The following is a 14,049-nucleotide window of genomic DNA, read 5'->3' as shown; positions in this document are numbered from 1 at the left end:
GCTGACTCCAGGCCAGTCCTCTCTGTTCCTAGCGTGGCTCACCGCCAGCCTCACCAGCACTCCTGTCAGTATCCACATGGATGCGCTTCTTAATTTTTTATCCTTTGCTCTAGGGATCTTGCGTTCCATCCCACCTTAGCTTTTCACTCTTATGGTCCTACCCCAGATTGTCATTCCTAGTCCCTCCATCCTCTCAATTTGAAACCTTCTCAACTCTGATCTCCACCTTGAACCTCCCCAGCTCACTGCCTCTCATGCCTCCACCCTAACAATCCTTTGACCGTCTTGATCCTTGAAATTCATGAATCCTGCCACCCTACCACTGACTCTCACTCCCCTGATGACCTTTCTTCCCTTTATACCCACTTTAAATTCCATGCCAGGATTTGCTTGGCAAAATTCAATGCTGGTTAAATCCATCATTGTCTATATCCTCAATCCTGAGCTGAATATTGTTGGAGCAAAACATATCATCTTGTCAAGTGAACTCACTTTCAGCTCAATACTGGTGACCTTCAGGGCCCACCCAGGCTACATGTTCCCATATGACTATTTCATATGCTTTTTTCTCAACACTGCCTCCCCAGAATTCCCTAGTGGTCTAGTGGTTAGGATTCCACACTTCCACCACGTGGGCACAGGTTTGATCCATGGTCTGGAAACTAAGATCCTGCATGCCACAGTGTGACCAAAAAAAAAAAAAAAAATACACTGCCTCCCCCATCCTTGTGTGTGTGTGTGTGTGTGTGTGTGTGTGTGTGTGAGTTGCTCAGTTGTGTCTTTGAGACCCCATGGACTGTAGCCCACCAGGCTCCTCCATCCTTCTCTTAGCTAATAGTCTAATTCACATTTGACTAAGATAGATAGAGCAAACAGAGAACTTCAGCAAACTGTCCACTGCATCTCTCCGTGTTCCAGCATCAGTGCCCACACGTGCTTTCCCTCTGAATGAACATAAGGGTTCCTATCACTCTCCACACCAGACCCCTTCTTCGTCTGTCACAGTCTCAAGCGCATGGTTCCACTCATTCGTCCTTCTCTCCATTTTGTTAGTTTTCTCAATCATCAGTTTCTGCCCCTGCAACTCATCATTTCTACCTGCCTGCAAATATCCTTCTGTTTCTTCTATCTTAAAATAATCCCTCTACTGATTCCATATTCTTCTCCAGCTAGTTGTTGCTCCTTTTCTCTTCTTTCCTTTACAGCAAATTTCTCCAAGTAAAATTGTTATTATTCCTTGTCTGCAATTTCTATTCTCCCATCCCTCTTGAATTAGGCCTTTGTTTTCTCCCTTCCTCCCACCTGGCAGACACTGTTATATCTGAGTCACCAGTTAGAAAATGGTCAGCCCTCATCTCAGTTTTCTTTTTTTAATTAATTTATTTTTTATTGAAGGGTAATTGCTTTACAGAATTTTGCTGTTTTCTGTCCAACTTCAACCTGAATCAGCCGTAGGTATACATACATCCCCTCCCTTTTGAACCTCCCTCCCATCCCCCTCCCCATCCCACACCTCTAGGTTGATAGAGAGCCCCTGTTTGAGTTTCCTGAGCCATACAGCAAATTCCTGTTGGCTATCTATTTTACTTTTCAGTTGACAGCACGTGGCTCAGGTCACTGTAGTCTATTAGGATCACTTCGTCTGACTTCTAGGCCAGCATGTTCTGCTAGTTTGCCTCCAAATTCTGGCTATTATGTCCTTTCCAAGGTTGCTAATTATTTTTCACATCTTGTCTTTTAAAAATGAATGAATTAATTGGCTTTGTTGACTTTCAGTTGAGGCATGTGGGACCTTTGTTGTGTCAAGCAGGATCTTTCATTGCGGCACGTGGACTCTCTAGTTGTGGCGCTCAGGCTCTCGAGTACTCAGGCTTCAGTACTGCTGTATGTGGGCATGTGGGATCTTAGCTTCCCGACCAGGGATCAAACCTGTGTCCCTTGCATTACAAGGTGATTTCTTAGCCACTGGACCATCAGGGAAGTCCTCACACCGTGTCTTTTTAGCACTAGGTTTTTTCTCTCCATGTACCCATTTAAATATACTTGGGAGTCTCATCAGTCCCATGGTTTTTAATCTTCATGCTGAAGACTTCCAACTCATACACCTAACAGTCCAATGAACGGCTTTCCCTCTGTGTATGAAGGCACAGCTCAGATGTAACATCTTCACAGTGGGACTGCTGATCTCTTACCTCCACCTGCTTCATAAATTTTCCTTTCCTTGAGCGGTGGTAACTGTCCTCATGCTGCCCAAGTCAAAAAGTCTGTAAATCATCCTGTGCACTTCTCTGACTCTGCTTCACGTCCATTTCTTCAGTAAATCCTTCTGACACTATCTTTATACTGTTTATCTGGATGCTCGCACCTTTGCTGCTCTTCTGTGTCATCATCTCTTGCTGGGGTGATTGCAGCCCCCTGTTATCAGTCTTGCCGGGTCCATATTTGCCTATTTACAGGCTGGTCACCAAGGACCAGCCAGAGGGCTCCTGCTGGAATGCGATTTGGAGGATGGGTGACTTTGCTCCATGACTTCCCGTCTTGCTCACATGCTTACTGACTTATTCTCACAGGCAAAGTCAGAATGTTTACCATGACCACGCCACCCACCCCAACCCTACAAGGCCCTGTCTGACCTCTCCCACCTCCCCAGCCCATGGCCTTCACTCTTCCACTTCATGTCTTCCCACAATTTCTCTTACTCCACACCAGGCCCTCTGGACTTGATAACTTGCCTCTAATATGCTGAACATGTTCATACCCCAGGACCTTTGCACTCACTGATCCCTCTGTCCAGAACACTTATGCCCTGGGATGTATGCACGGTACATTTCCGCACTTTCTTCAGCTCTTCCTTTAAATGTCTTCAGGCAGTGGTGCCTCCCTGATCTTCCTGGTTAAGACCACTGAAGTCCCACGTCCTCTCCCCTAAATGCTCCCTGCTTTACTGTTCTCTCTAGCTCTTGTCATTCTCTCATACACCATGTATTTTATTTATTTTGATTAATTAAATTTATGTATTTCTGCCTGTGCTGGGTCTTTGTTGCTGCACATGGGCTCTCTCATTGCCATGAGTCGTGGGCTACTCTCTAGTTGCAGTGCAGGGGCGTCTCTTCGCAGTGGCTTTTCTTGTGGAGCACAGGCTCTAGAACACGAAGGCTGAGTAGTTGTGGTGCACGGGCTTAGCTGCCCCACGGCATGTGGAATCTTCCTGGATCGGGAATTGAACCCGTGTCCCTTGCATTGGCAGGTGGATTCTTGACCACCGGACCACCATGGAAGTCCTTTGTCATTTATTTTGTTTTTATTGTCTGTTTCTCCTGACTAGTAAGTTCCATGAGGATAAGATTTTTTTTTTTTTTTTGGTTTTGTTTGCTGCTGTGTCCTCTGCATCAAGAATAGAGTCTAGACAATATTAGGTACTTTATAAACATTTGAACAATTGTATGAATTGTTTTAATCTTTTCGGTATTGTGAGCGATTTGTTGCAGATAATGGAACTGAGGCTTAGGAAGTGTAGTAATTTGTGGTGATAGTACTTAAACCCAGAACAGGCTTGACTGAGAGTGCAATCCCTGTATGCATTAATTCACCCATTGAAATATGGCATGTATGAACTTTATGTTAGGTTAATTGCATTCTAAAGAAGATAGCAGTACTTTGGCCACCTCATGCGAAGAGTTGACTCTTTGGAAAAGACTCTGATGCTGGGAGGGATTGGGGGCAGGAGGAGAAGGGGACAACAGAGGATGAGATGGCTGGATGGCATCACTGGCTCGATGGGCATGAGTCTGAGTCTGGGAGTTTGTGATGGACAGGGAGGCCTGGCGTGCTGCGATTCATGGGGTCACAAAGAGTCGGACACGACTGAGCGACTGAACTGAACTGAACTGAAAGAAGTTACCAGTACTGTGCATTTTATTTATGCTCTTACCCTCCATCATGACCTCTTTGAGAGATAATAGAAACAGATTTTTAAAAAATTTATGTTTTTCTTTTCTTTTCAAAACAGATTTTTAATATTTAGTTCTTGTTGAAGCAGTTTCTGTGATTTCATAGGAAGTTGTTGGAGAGAGTTATTAAACAGTTTCCTCAAACCATTTGGAAGTAAGAGCTGTAGGAAACTCCACTTTTGCCTTCTAGCAGTAAAAAGAGCTATACTAACTGAGATGAAAAATACCTGAATCCGGGCACTTGAACCAGCAGAGAATAGGTAGGAACCCTGTTCATCTGGTGATGGTATTTCAGGTATTCCAGTATTTCAGGGTTCAGGATTCTGCACTTGGCAGCTGGAATCTGTGTTCATTTTCAATTAATGAATTGCACTTGGTCAGTGGAAGCCTAGCTCTTCAGCGGTTATCAAGCTACTTGCGGTCAAATGGAGAACTGATGAAGGATGGAGATCACGATTTTAGTAGATAGTCCCAGGTGATCACAATTTTAGTAGATAGTCCCAGGTCCCAATGAGTATGAATCAGGCTGTAAGTTTCTGCAGCTGCCTTGAGAGTACAACCTGTAGGATGTGTCTACTGGGTGTTTTCCCAACACTTCCCCCCGCTGTGTGATTCACTGTCAAATGAATGATTGAACTGAAAGTGCGTTCTGTGCACCAAGAAGAATGGGTATCCTTGGGTTATGGACATGAAACATGAATCCTGATCAGTCACCAGACTTTTGGTCCCCTGGCTAGATTGTTGGCTAGGCCATTGCTTATTCAGCTCTCTGAAATGAGAATTTTTCATGAAATCCTGATACTGGCCAAGAGGTGGTGAAATTTCAGGTGACGATTGAGTTGTATGATGCAGATAATGTATCCTGCAGATTAATAGAAATCAGAGCTCCTAATGTAGGGGGCCAGGGCTCAATCCCCGGTCATGGAACTAGATCCCACATACTGCAACTAAGAGCCTGCATGCTGAAATGAAGATCAAAGATCTTGCGTGTCGCAACTAAGACCTGGCACAGCCAAATAAATAAATATTAAAAAAAAAAAGTACTCAGTCTGTGTGTCTTCGTCTTAGCTGTCTCAAGTCATTTAGCCTGGGCAGGTCTCCCAGGGGAGTCCGTCCCGGCCGTGCTTCCTTTCCTTTCAGGGTCAAGTCTCCTTCTGTTCAGGCCTGCTTTTTGGTTCTCCCATGCCTTTAAGTAATCCTTGGTTATATTCTCTCCATATTTGAATCATTTGATGTGGGAGTGTTCATGTGAAGAAAGCTATTCTGCCATGACCGAGATTGGAATTTCAATAAGTACTAAGTGAAAGTGAATGTGAATTTGCTCAGTCGTGTCCGACTCTTTGCAACCCCATGGGTTGTAGCCTACCATGCCCCTCCATCCATGGGATTTTCCAGGCAAGAGTAATGGGTTGCCATTTCCTTCTTCAATAAGTACTAATGCATAGTTTTTTCATTATCATTCAGTTCAAAATACTTTTTGGTTTCCATTATAATTTCTTCTCTGGGACATGGGATATTTAGCCATATATTTAATGCTTTTTTTAGGTTTAAAATTTTTTTTGAGGCATTGCCCTCTGTCATACCCTTCTCCTCTTGCCTTCAATCTTTCCCAGCATCAGGATCTTTTATAATGAGTCGGCTCTTTGCATCAGGTGGCCCAAAGTATTGGAATTTCAGCTTCATCATCAGTCCTTCCAATGAATATTCAGGATTGTTTTCCTTTAGGGTTGACTGGTTTGATCTCCTTGCTGTCCAAGGAACTCTCAAGAGTCTTCTCCAACACCACAATTCAAAGGCATCAATCACAGAAAACTGACCAAAGTGATCACATGGATCACAGTCTTATTTAACTCAATGAAACTATGAGCCATGCTTTGTAGGACCACCCAAGATGGACGGGTCATGGCAGTGAGTTCTGACAAAACATGGTCCACTGGAGAAGGGAATGGCAAACCAGTTCAGCATTCTTGCCTTTCATACTGCCCATAAGCAGTATGAAAAGGCTGTACATTATATGACTCTTTATTTTGTAACTGGAAGTTTGTAACTTTTGACCACCTTCACTCATTCTTATCAACCCTCACTCCTACTTCTGGCGACCACCAACCTATTCTCTGTGCTTATGAGCCTGGGTTTTTGTTTTTGCTTCTTTTTTTCCCCTCCAGATTATACATATGAATTAAATCACACAGTGTTTTTTGTTCTCTGTCTGACATATTTTACTTAGCAAAATACTCTCTAGGTCCATCCAAATGGCAAGATTTCATTCCTTGTTATGGCTGAGTAATATTCCATTGTGTATGTATGTGTGTTTGTGTCTGTGTATATCTGTCTATCTATTTATCTATATGTGTCACATCTTCTTTATCCATTCATCAATCAATGGACCCTCAAGTTACTTCCATATCTTGGCTATTGTAAATATTATAGTAGTGAACATGAGGGTGCAGATGCATAAATCTTTTAAAAAATTGGCTATTGGCTTCTAGCTTAATTTCACCATGGTCTGAGATTATACCCTGTATGATTTTAATCTTTTGGATGTTGTTGATTGAATATATAGCTCGGTCTGCAGTCAATTGGTGTCTGTATTCTGTGTTTACTTGAAAAGAATTTGTATTCTTAGCTCTTGGGTGCTCTATGTCAGATATGTTTGTTAACCATGTTCAAATACTCAATAGTTTTTACTTTTTTATTTTGATGTGCTTTTTCTGTCAGCGAGACTTGTACATGAAAATCTCCCACTGTATTGGGAATTTTATCTAATCATCCTTTTAATTCTGTTAATTTTTTCTATTTATTTGCAGTTTGTATTTTTATATGGGACTTCCCAGGTGGCTCAGTAGTAAAGAATCTGCCTGCCAAGCAGGAGATGAGGGTTTGATCCCTGGATTGGGAAGATCTCCTGGAGGAGGAAGTAGCATCCCACTCTAGTATTCTTGCCGGGAAGATCGCATGGACAGAAGAGCCTGGCGGGCTACAGTCCATGGGGTTGAAAAGAGTCAGACATGACTCAGAGACTGAGCATGCACATCACTTATACGAGTATAAATTTAGAATTATGTCATCCTTATGAATTGACTCCTTTAACAGTATGAATTTTCCCTCTTTATGTCTGGTAGTACCTTTTCCCTTAAAGTCTACTTGTTTGCTTTTAATGTAGTGACATCAACTTCTTTTGGTTTAGGTTTTTCATTTTGTGTGTGTATTTTTTTTCCTTTTCCTTACATTTACTTTATTTTTTTAAGTAGCTGGGTTTTACTTTCTTTTATTCTAGTGTGATAATCTTTCTCTTAATTTAGGACATTTAGGTTACTTAGTTAATATAATTACTATATTTACATTGAAACCAACCATTGTACTATTTCTTTACTGTTTCATTCACATGCTGCTTGTTTCCTCTACCTCACGGTTATTAACTCTGAATTTTCCATTGTATCATGCATCACATTACTCTCATTTGTCGTATGACGGTGACTTTCTTATCTTTTGTAGGTAAAGATAGAGTTTTTAATACCCCACTGTGTGAACAAGGAATCGTTGGATTTGGAATTGGAATCGCCGTCACTGGTGCTACGGCCATAGCAGAAATTCAGTTTGCAGATTATATTTTCCCTGCTTTTGATCAGGTGAGAAAATTGCATTTTGCCATAATGGAGCATCTCTAAGGCAAGTCCATGAAGTTTGGAACTTTTAACTCCAGTCTCCCACTCCCTATCTTAGGAACTTTTTGTTGCCTTTGAGCTATTTTGTTATGGGCATATGTTTAAAGATTAGATAAAATGGCTTAAGAAAATGGATGGGAATAAAAGGACTCATCATGAGATGTCCCTTCTCTCTTTTCTCTTCAGATTGTTAATGAAGCTGCCAAGTATCGCTACCGGTCTGGGGACCTTTTTAATTGTGGAAGCCTCACCATCCGGTCCCCTTGGGGCTGTGTCGGCCACGGGGCCCTCTATCATTCCCAGAGTCCTGAAGCTTTCTTTGCCCACTGCCCAGGAATCAAGGTATTCTCACTAACATACTTTGCTTGCTCTCCATTTGATGTTTCCATTTTGGTTCATTTTATCAGTATTAACTAATATGCTTATCTAGAGAAAAGCAATTAGAATTTTTGGAATTTATGTGAATTTAATTGTTTTTTAAGAAAGAGAGCTTTTATTTCTTTTAGATTAAGCACCCAGCCCAGGTTTATAGACTGTTCTTCTTGAAGTGACACTGGCTTGACCCTGATGTTGATTTCATACACTTCAAATAATAAGACCGAGAACATAGTTTATCTTCCATCTCTTTCAAAGCTCTCTTTCTATTTTTTTGCAATAAAAATCATATTTATTTATCAAAATAGCATATTTTACCATGACATGAAAAATGAAAATGACAAAGTAAGGTATACATTCCTATCTATCTTTGGCATGTTTCACGAATTTGTTCAATAGAAAGGACATACTTGCCAATTCCATTTGAGCAGAAAGCTCTGTTTCTTTCTTTCTTTTGTGTTTTTAAAATATTTTTATTGGAGTATAGGTGATTTACAATGTTATTAGTTTCAGGTGTACAGCTAAATGAATTAGTTGCACATATACATATATCCACTCTTTTTTTTAGATTCTTTTCCCATATATAGAGCATTACAGAGAATGGAGTAGAGTTCCCTGTGCTATACAGCAGGTTCTTAATGATTATCTATTTTCTTAAGAAAAACTTTTCATTTTGTGGGGTACAGCCAGTTAACAATATTTTGATAGCTTCAGGTGAACGGCAAAGGGACTCAGCTCTACATATATATGTATCAATTCTACCCCAAACTCCCCTTCCATCCATGCTGCCATATAACATTGAACAGCGTTCCATGTGCTATACAATAAGTTCTTGCTGGTTATCCATTAAAAATATAGCAGTGTATAAAGCTCTGTTTCTTTCTAATGGAGCTTTCTCACTTAACAGTTGATTCAGGCGTAATTTTAATAAATCTACTGCTTAGACCATATTTACCTCACAGTCAGAGGAGTAAAACTTTTGCTTTTAGTCTGTTTTTTACTTTTTAAATACAGTGACATAAGACTTTTTTACCTTGGTGTGTTTTCTAGTCCAGGGTAAGGTAATACTTACTCAAGCAATTAATTTTGCAGCCTCTCTCTCTTTTATAGCCTTCCACAATAATTTTAGGTTTTTTGATTTAAAAAAATATATATTTTTGCTTATTTTATGTCCTAATTTTTAATAATATTTTCTTTTTTATTTTCTGAAAAGCTTTCCAGTGAGTCATTATAGAAACTCACAGATATGTCTACCCAGGGCTTTATGCCTGTTTTTCAATAACAGGAGTCATTTGTGGATGTGTGTGTATGTTTTATTACTTTTTCAACGAAATCAAAGTTGTAAAATTTTGTAGTTAAGTAATGGTTTGCATAATTTTTCAATATAAGCTGCAAGTGGTAGTTTGGGACAGAAACATTTCAGTCAACAGTTATTTTTGTGCTTGAGCTGAAGATCAATTCATGTTTAATGTCTGTATTTTTAAGGCCTTGCTCCCCTCCACATTTTCTCTTTTTTATTTTATCCTAAAAGAGAATATACATATAGTACAAAAGGCTAAAAATAAACATGAAGAAGGCAGATGAACATAAAATAGGAACATAAGATAAAGACATGGTGTGTTACAATGAGCTATTTATTTAGCAGTCTATTTTCAGAAAATAGTGAGATTTGTGCTATTTTATTTTTTAAATAAAAATCCTTCACTAAAACTGTATAAAAATGATTTTGAAAGTTCATTTTGCTTCAAGCAATCTTATTTGAGTCTTTGTGATAAATTCAAGTACATTTTGATGATAACTCTTCCTATGTAACACTTAGGTGTATGCAGTTGTTTAAAAATGATTAAACTGGACAACAGTTTGTGATTTGAGCCAAAGTGATGTAGAAGTTAAGAACCTGATGAGTCAGCACTGGTGAAAATCTCTGATGTAGCAAGTGACATAACCTTGGGCAAGTTACTTGGTTCCTGCTTACACCTCATTCTTTTAATTTCTAAGTTGGAGAAAAGAATAATTGCTACTTCATGGAATTGCTATGAACAGTAGGTGAATTAATCCACATAGTGAGTTTAGCCCAGTTAACACACTTGCTACCTGCTGCCTTTACTATCACTTTCCTCATTATCAACCTCATTCTCAAGAAGGCCCTGAGCCCTTTCTCCAGCTGGAAGTGTGCCAGATCCACACTTTCTTTTTGGTTTTGCAGTGAAGTGAAAAAAAAAAAGAAAAAAAGAAGTGAAAGTGTTAGTCCCTCAGTCATGTCTGACTCTTCTGACCCCATGAACTGTACCCCACCAGCCTCCTTTGTCTATGGAATTTTCCAGGCAAGAATACTGAAGTGGATTGCCATGCCCTTCTCCAGGGGATCTTCCTGACCCAGGGATTGAACCTGGGTCTCCTGCATTGCAGGCAGATTCTTTACTGTCTGATCCACCAGAAACTTTTGCAGTAACTACATGTTATATTACCTTGATCATAAAGTTCAGTAGATTATTTTTCCACTTAAGAAGTGAAGGCCAGACTTATCATGGGAAAAGAGATTTTATTTAGCATGTTAAATTTGGAGAAGAAACTTGCATACCTTTGAAAGCAGCAGTAGAATATTAGCAGAAAAGACTTTAGAGGTCAATACAGGAAGATATTGACAACTTGACTCATTTGTTTTGGTGAGTGCTCTTTGTGGTTTCCTTTTATTTTTTAATGTATGTGCAAGTTTAGCTCCTTGAAAAAATAACAGTATCTTAATTACCAGAATATGGTGGGCATGTGATAAATATTTGTGGAACAAATGGGATTGTTTTGGACAATATATAAATTTTATGATGAATAGTAATTAGTCTAAAAATACAAGATTTCTATATTAGTAACAATTGGTTATTTAAATTTTGACCCTTATAAATGAGTTTACTGGGAGATATTTTCACTAAAATTGTCTTTAAAAATAATCTGTTCTTGCAGGTGGTTGTACCCAGAAGCCCTTTCCAGGCCAAGGGACTTCTTTTATCATGCATAGAGGATAAAAATCCTTGTATATTTTTTGAACCTAAAATACTTTACAGGGCAGCAGGTAAAAGTTTCCTTTATTTTATATTTATAAACATCTTTATGCATTTTTTTGGCATAGTTCAAAATTAGAATTTTTCTTTAATAAGCTTGATTTGTATTTCCATTTTGGAAAAAGATTCTGATTTCTTCTCATCTATAGTTTGTCCTCATCTATATATTTTAAGTTAACTTTAGGGGAAAACCTGTAGCTATTTAAATCTTAATTTTGGAAACAAAGAAGCAATATGGTAGCAAGAATGTAGGGATTATGTTTGGCTACACAGTAGATGTTAAGTGGATGTGAGTTGAATAAAAAGGTGAATGAACTCATTGTACTAAATAATAAATGCCCTTTTAGCCAAAGTGTGTTTATAGGTCTTCATCTAAATTAGGATTCCTTTGAGAGTGAAATTGTTGCTCAGTCACTCAGTCATCTCTGACTCTTTGTGACCCCATGGACTGCAGCATACCAGGCTTTCCTGTCCTTTACCATCTCCCATGTCCATTGAGTCAGTGATGCCATGCAGCCATCTCATCCTCTGCTGTCCCTTTCTTCTCCTGCCTTCAGTCTTTCCCAGCATCAGGGTCTTTTCCAATGAGTCAGCTCTTCACATAAGGTGGCCAAAGTATTGGAGCTTCAGTTTCAGCCTCAGTCCTTAAAAATGAATATTCAGAGTTGATTTCCATTAGGATTGACTGGTTTGGTCTCCTTGTGGTCCAAGGGACTTCTAAAGAGTCTTCTCTAGTACCACAGTTCGAAAGAAAGTGAAGGGGCCACTATTAAGCTGTGACATAAGGTCTACACTGGGATGGGCATCTGAGGCAGATGAAGTGTTTGATCACCCTCCTTCTAGCTCAGAATCATCATTCTGTAAACACTCATCCATGATAGCTACTTTTTCAGCCATGCTGCTGCTAAGTCACTTCAGTCATGTCCAACTCTGTGCGACCCCATAGACAGCAGCCCACCAGGCTCCCCAATCCCTGGGATTCTCCAGGCAAGAACACTGGAGTGGGTTGCCATTTCCTTCTCCAACGCATGAAAGTGAAAAGTGAAAGTAAAGTCGCTCAGTTGTGTCTGACTCTTCAGGACCCCATGGACTGTAGCCTACCAGGCTCCTTGGTCCATGGGATTTTCCATGCAAGAGTACTGGAGTGGGTTGCCATTTCCTTCTCCTTTTTCAGCCATAAAGGACATTTAATCATCAAACTGTTTATTCTGCCTAAAGTGTATTTTTATTTTGAATTTGAGAAACATTGCTGCTGGAGTCCAGCTCCAGCAGCCAGGGATTCAACCTGAAGGGGTGAGCGGTGTTGGTGAGAAACTGAGGCAGCCTCTCAGTTTTCTTGGACTGCCTGTTTATTTCAAGCTTATGATTCTCTTTTACACTTTTACAAAAGCATTAGGTCAGAGGTTTGATATTTTCAGTTCCCACTGACCCAGATTTGTTGTCTCCATAAATCACTGTTGCCCCTCAAAATGAGTTTCTGCCTCAGCGATTCTCTTATCTACTTTTTCTCATGTGTCCTTGTGAATACACTGTAACTCATGCTAATGTCTGGGCTGCATACCACATTCCTCAGTTTATTTCTTATCTTTCTAAGTCCTGTTTGCCCCTAGTATCCTAAGCTCACTATTTCTTAGAAAGAGCTTCTAGCTAGTAATATCTCTAAAGTCCCTAATTTCTATAAGCTATAGTAGAATATGCTAACATTACAACATTCCTTAAATCTTTAGCTTCTAACTATTTTAATTATTCCTAAGACCTAAATTCAGCAAACTCTTTTGCCATAAACACTTTGCTCACAAATAGGCTTCAGATAGCAATCCCTCCCATGGCCTCAAGCTGCAGCCTGCATGCTCACCCTGGAACACTCTTTTGTAAAAGTCCTTGAACAAATGTCAGTGATTAACTTTATGAATTATTCTCTGAGCACAGCTGCAGAAGGCTTTGTGCCTTCTCATGCTCCTCTCAAAAACAATAAGCACCTTAATATTCTTTTCAGTCAACTCAGCCTAGGAAAGGAAAAAACAAGTCAGAATCATAAAGCCTAACTCCTTCATCCCGGGTCCGTGCCTGCAGGATAGAGAGGGGGTTGTGGCCATGCCTCCATTCTGTCAGTAATGCCTAATGCGGGTCCCGGCACATTGCTTTGGCAAATCATTCTTTTCCTTGAATAGTTAAGATGAGAAACATTTCGTTTTATGGTGCTGTGAATTATGTACTTTTAAATACATGTGTTAAGATATTAAGTGTTCAGTTGTATAGATTTGACAGTCTTATGTGTCTACATAACCACTATGTAAAATAAGACTGAAAAATTTTCATGGCTCCAGGAAGCTCCTTCCTGCCTTCTCTCTGCCAATCCCTTCTCCCTACCCCAAACTTGGCCGCTTTCTAATTGCTTTTAGCACAGATTAGCTGCACACAGTTTTGGGCTTCATCTAGACAAATCAGTGCTGTATATATTCTTTTGTGTTTGCCTTCTTTAGCTCAGCAGGATAGTTTTGAGATTCATTCATAATGTTACTTGTATCAGGGGTTTATTCCTTATTACTGAGTAGCATTTCCACCGTATGGATATTTCACAGTTTATCCCTTGTTGACAAACAAATGACCATCATTGTTTTTAGTTTTTGTCTATTTTGTACAAGGCTGCTCTGGACGTTCTTGCATAAGTGTTTTTGTGAACATGTTGTTTTCTTTCTTTTTTAGAGGTGGTGGTGGGGAAATAAACATCTAGGAATAGAATTGGTGTGTTACAGAGTAGATGTAGGTTGAATGTTCTAAGACTCTACTGAAGAGTTTTTCAGAGTGGTTTTGCCATTTTACATTTCCCTTGGAAATTTGTCAGATTTTCAGTTGCTCTTAAGCATACTTTAAATTGACTCTATATACTTTTTAAGAGCTCTACTATTATCTATCCCATTATGGAATGAAAAGTGACTAACAAAACAATTTGTAATCTTAGGTGAATAGGAAAACATCAGTGTCATACAGACACTGTATGAT

The 14,049-nt window shown here is 39.6% G+C and overlaps 1 protein-coding gene across 2 annotated transcripts in view; it reads left to right on the top strand.

Annotated features, from left to right (window-relative positions):
- Positions 1-14,049, top strand: part of BCKDHB (branched chain keto acid dehydrogenase E1 subunit beta) — a 268,621-nt gene that overhangs the window by 48,175 nt on the left and 206,397 nt on the right. For both annotated transcript variants that reach the window (XM_025294833.3, XM_006053423.4), the window contains 3 exons: positions 7,446-7,579; positions 7,802-7,957; positions 10,949-11,057. In XM_025294833.3, the coding sequence (XP_025150618.2) occupies positions 7,446-7,579; positions 7,802-7,957; positions 10,949-11,057 (399 nt within the window). The remainder of the gene's footprint in view (positions 1-7,445; positions 7,580-7,801; positions 7,958-10,948; positions 11,058-14,049) is intronic.

Source organism: Bubalus bubalis, chromosome 10 (genome assembly GCF_019923935.1).
Source record: "Bubalus bubalis isolate 160015118507 breed Murrah chromosome 10, NDDB_SH_1, whole genome shotgun sequence".
Taxonomy (NCBI): Eukaryota; Metazoa; Chordata; class Mammalia; order Artiodactyla; family Bovidae; genus Bubalus; species Bubalus bubalis.
This window is presented reverse-complemented; position numbering and strand designations above follow the sequence as displayed.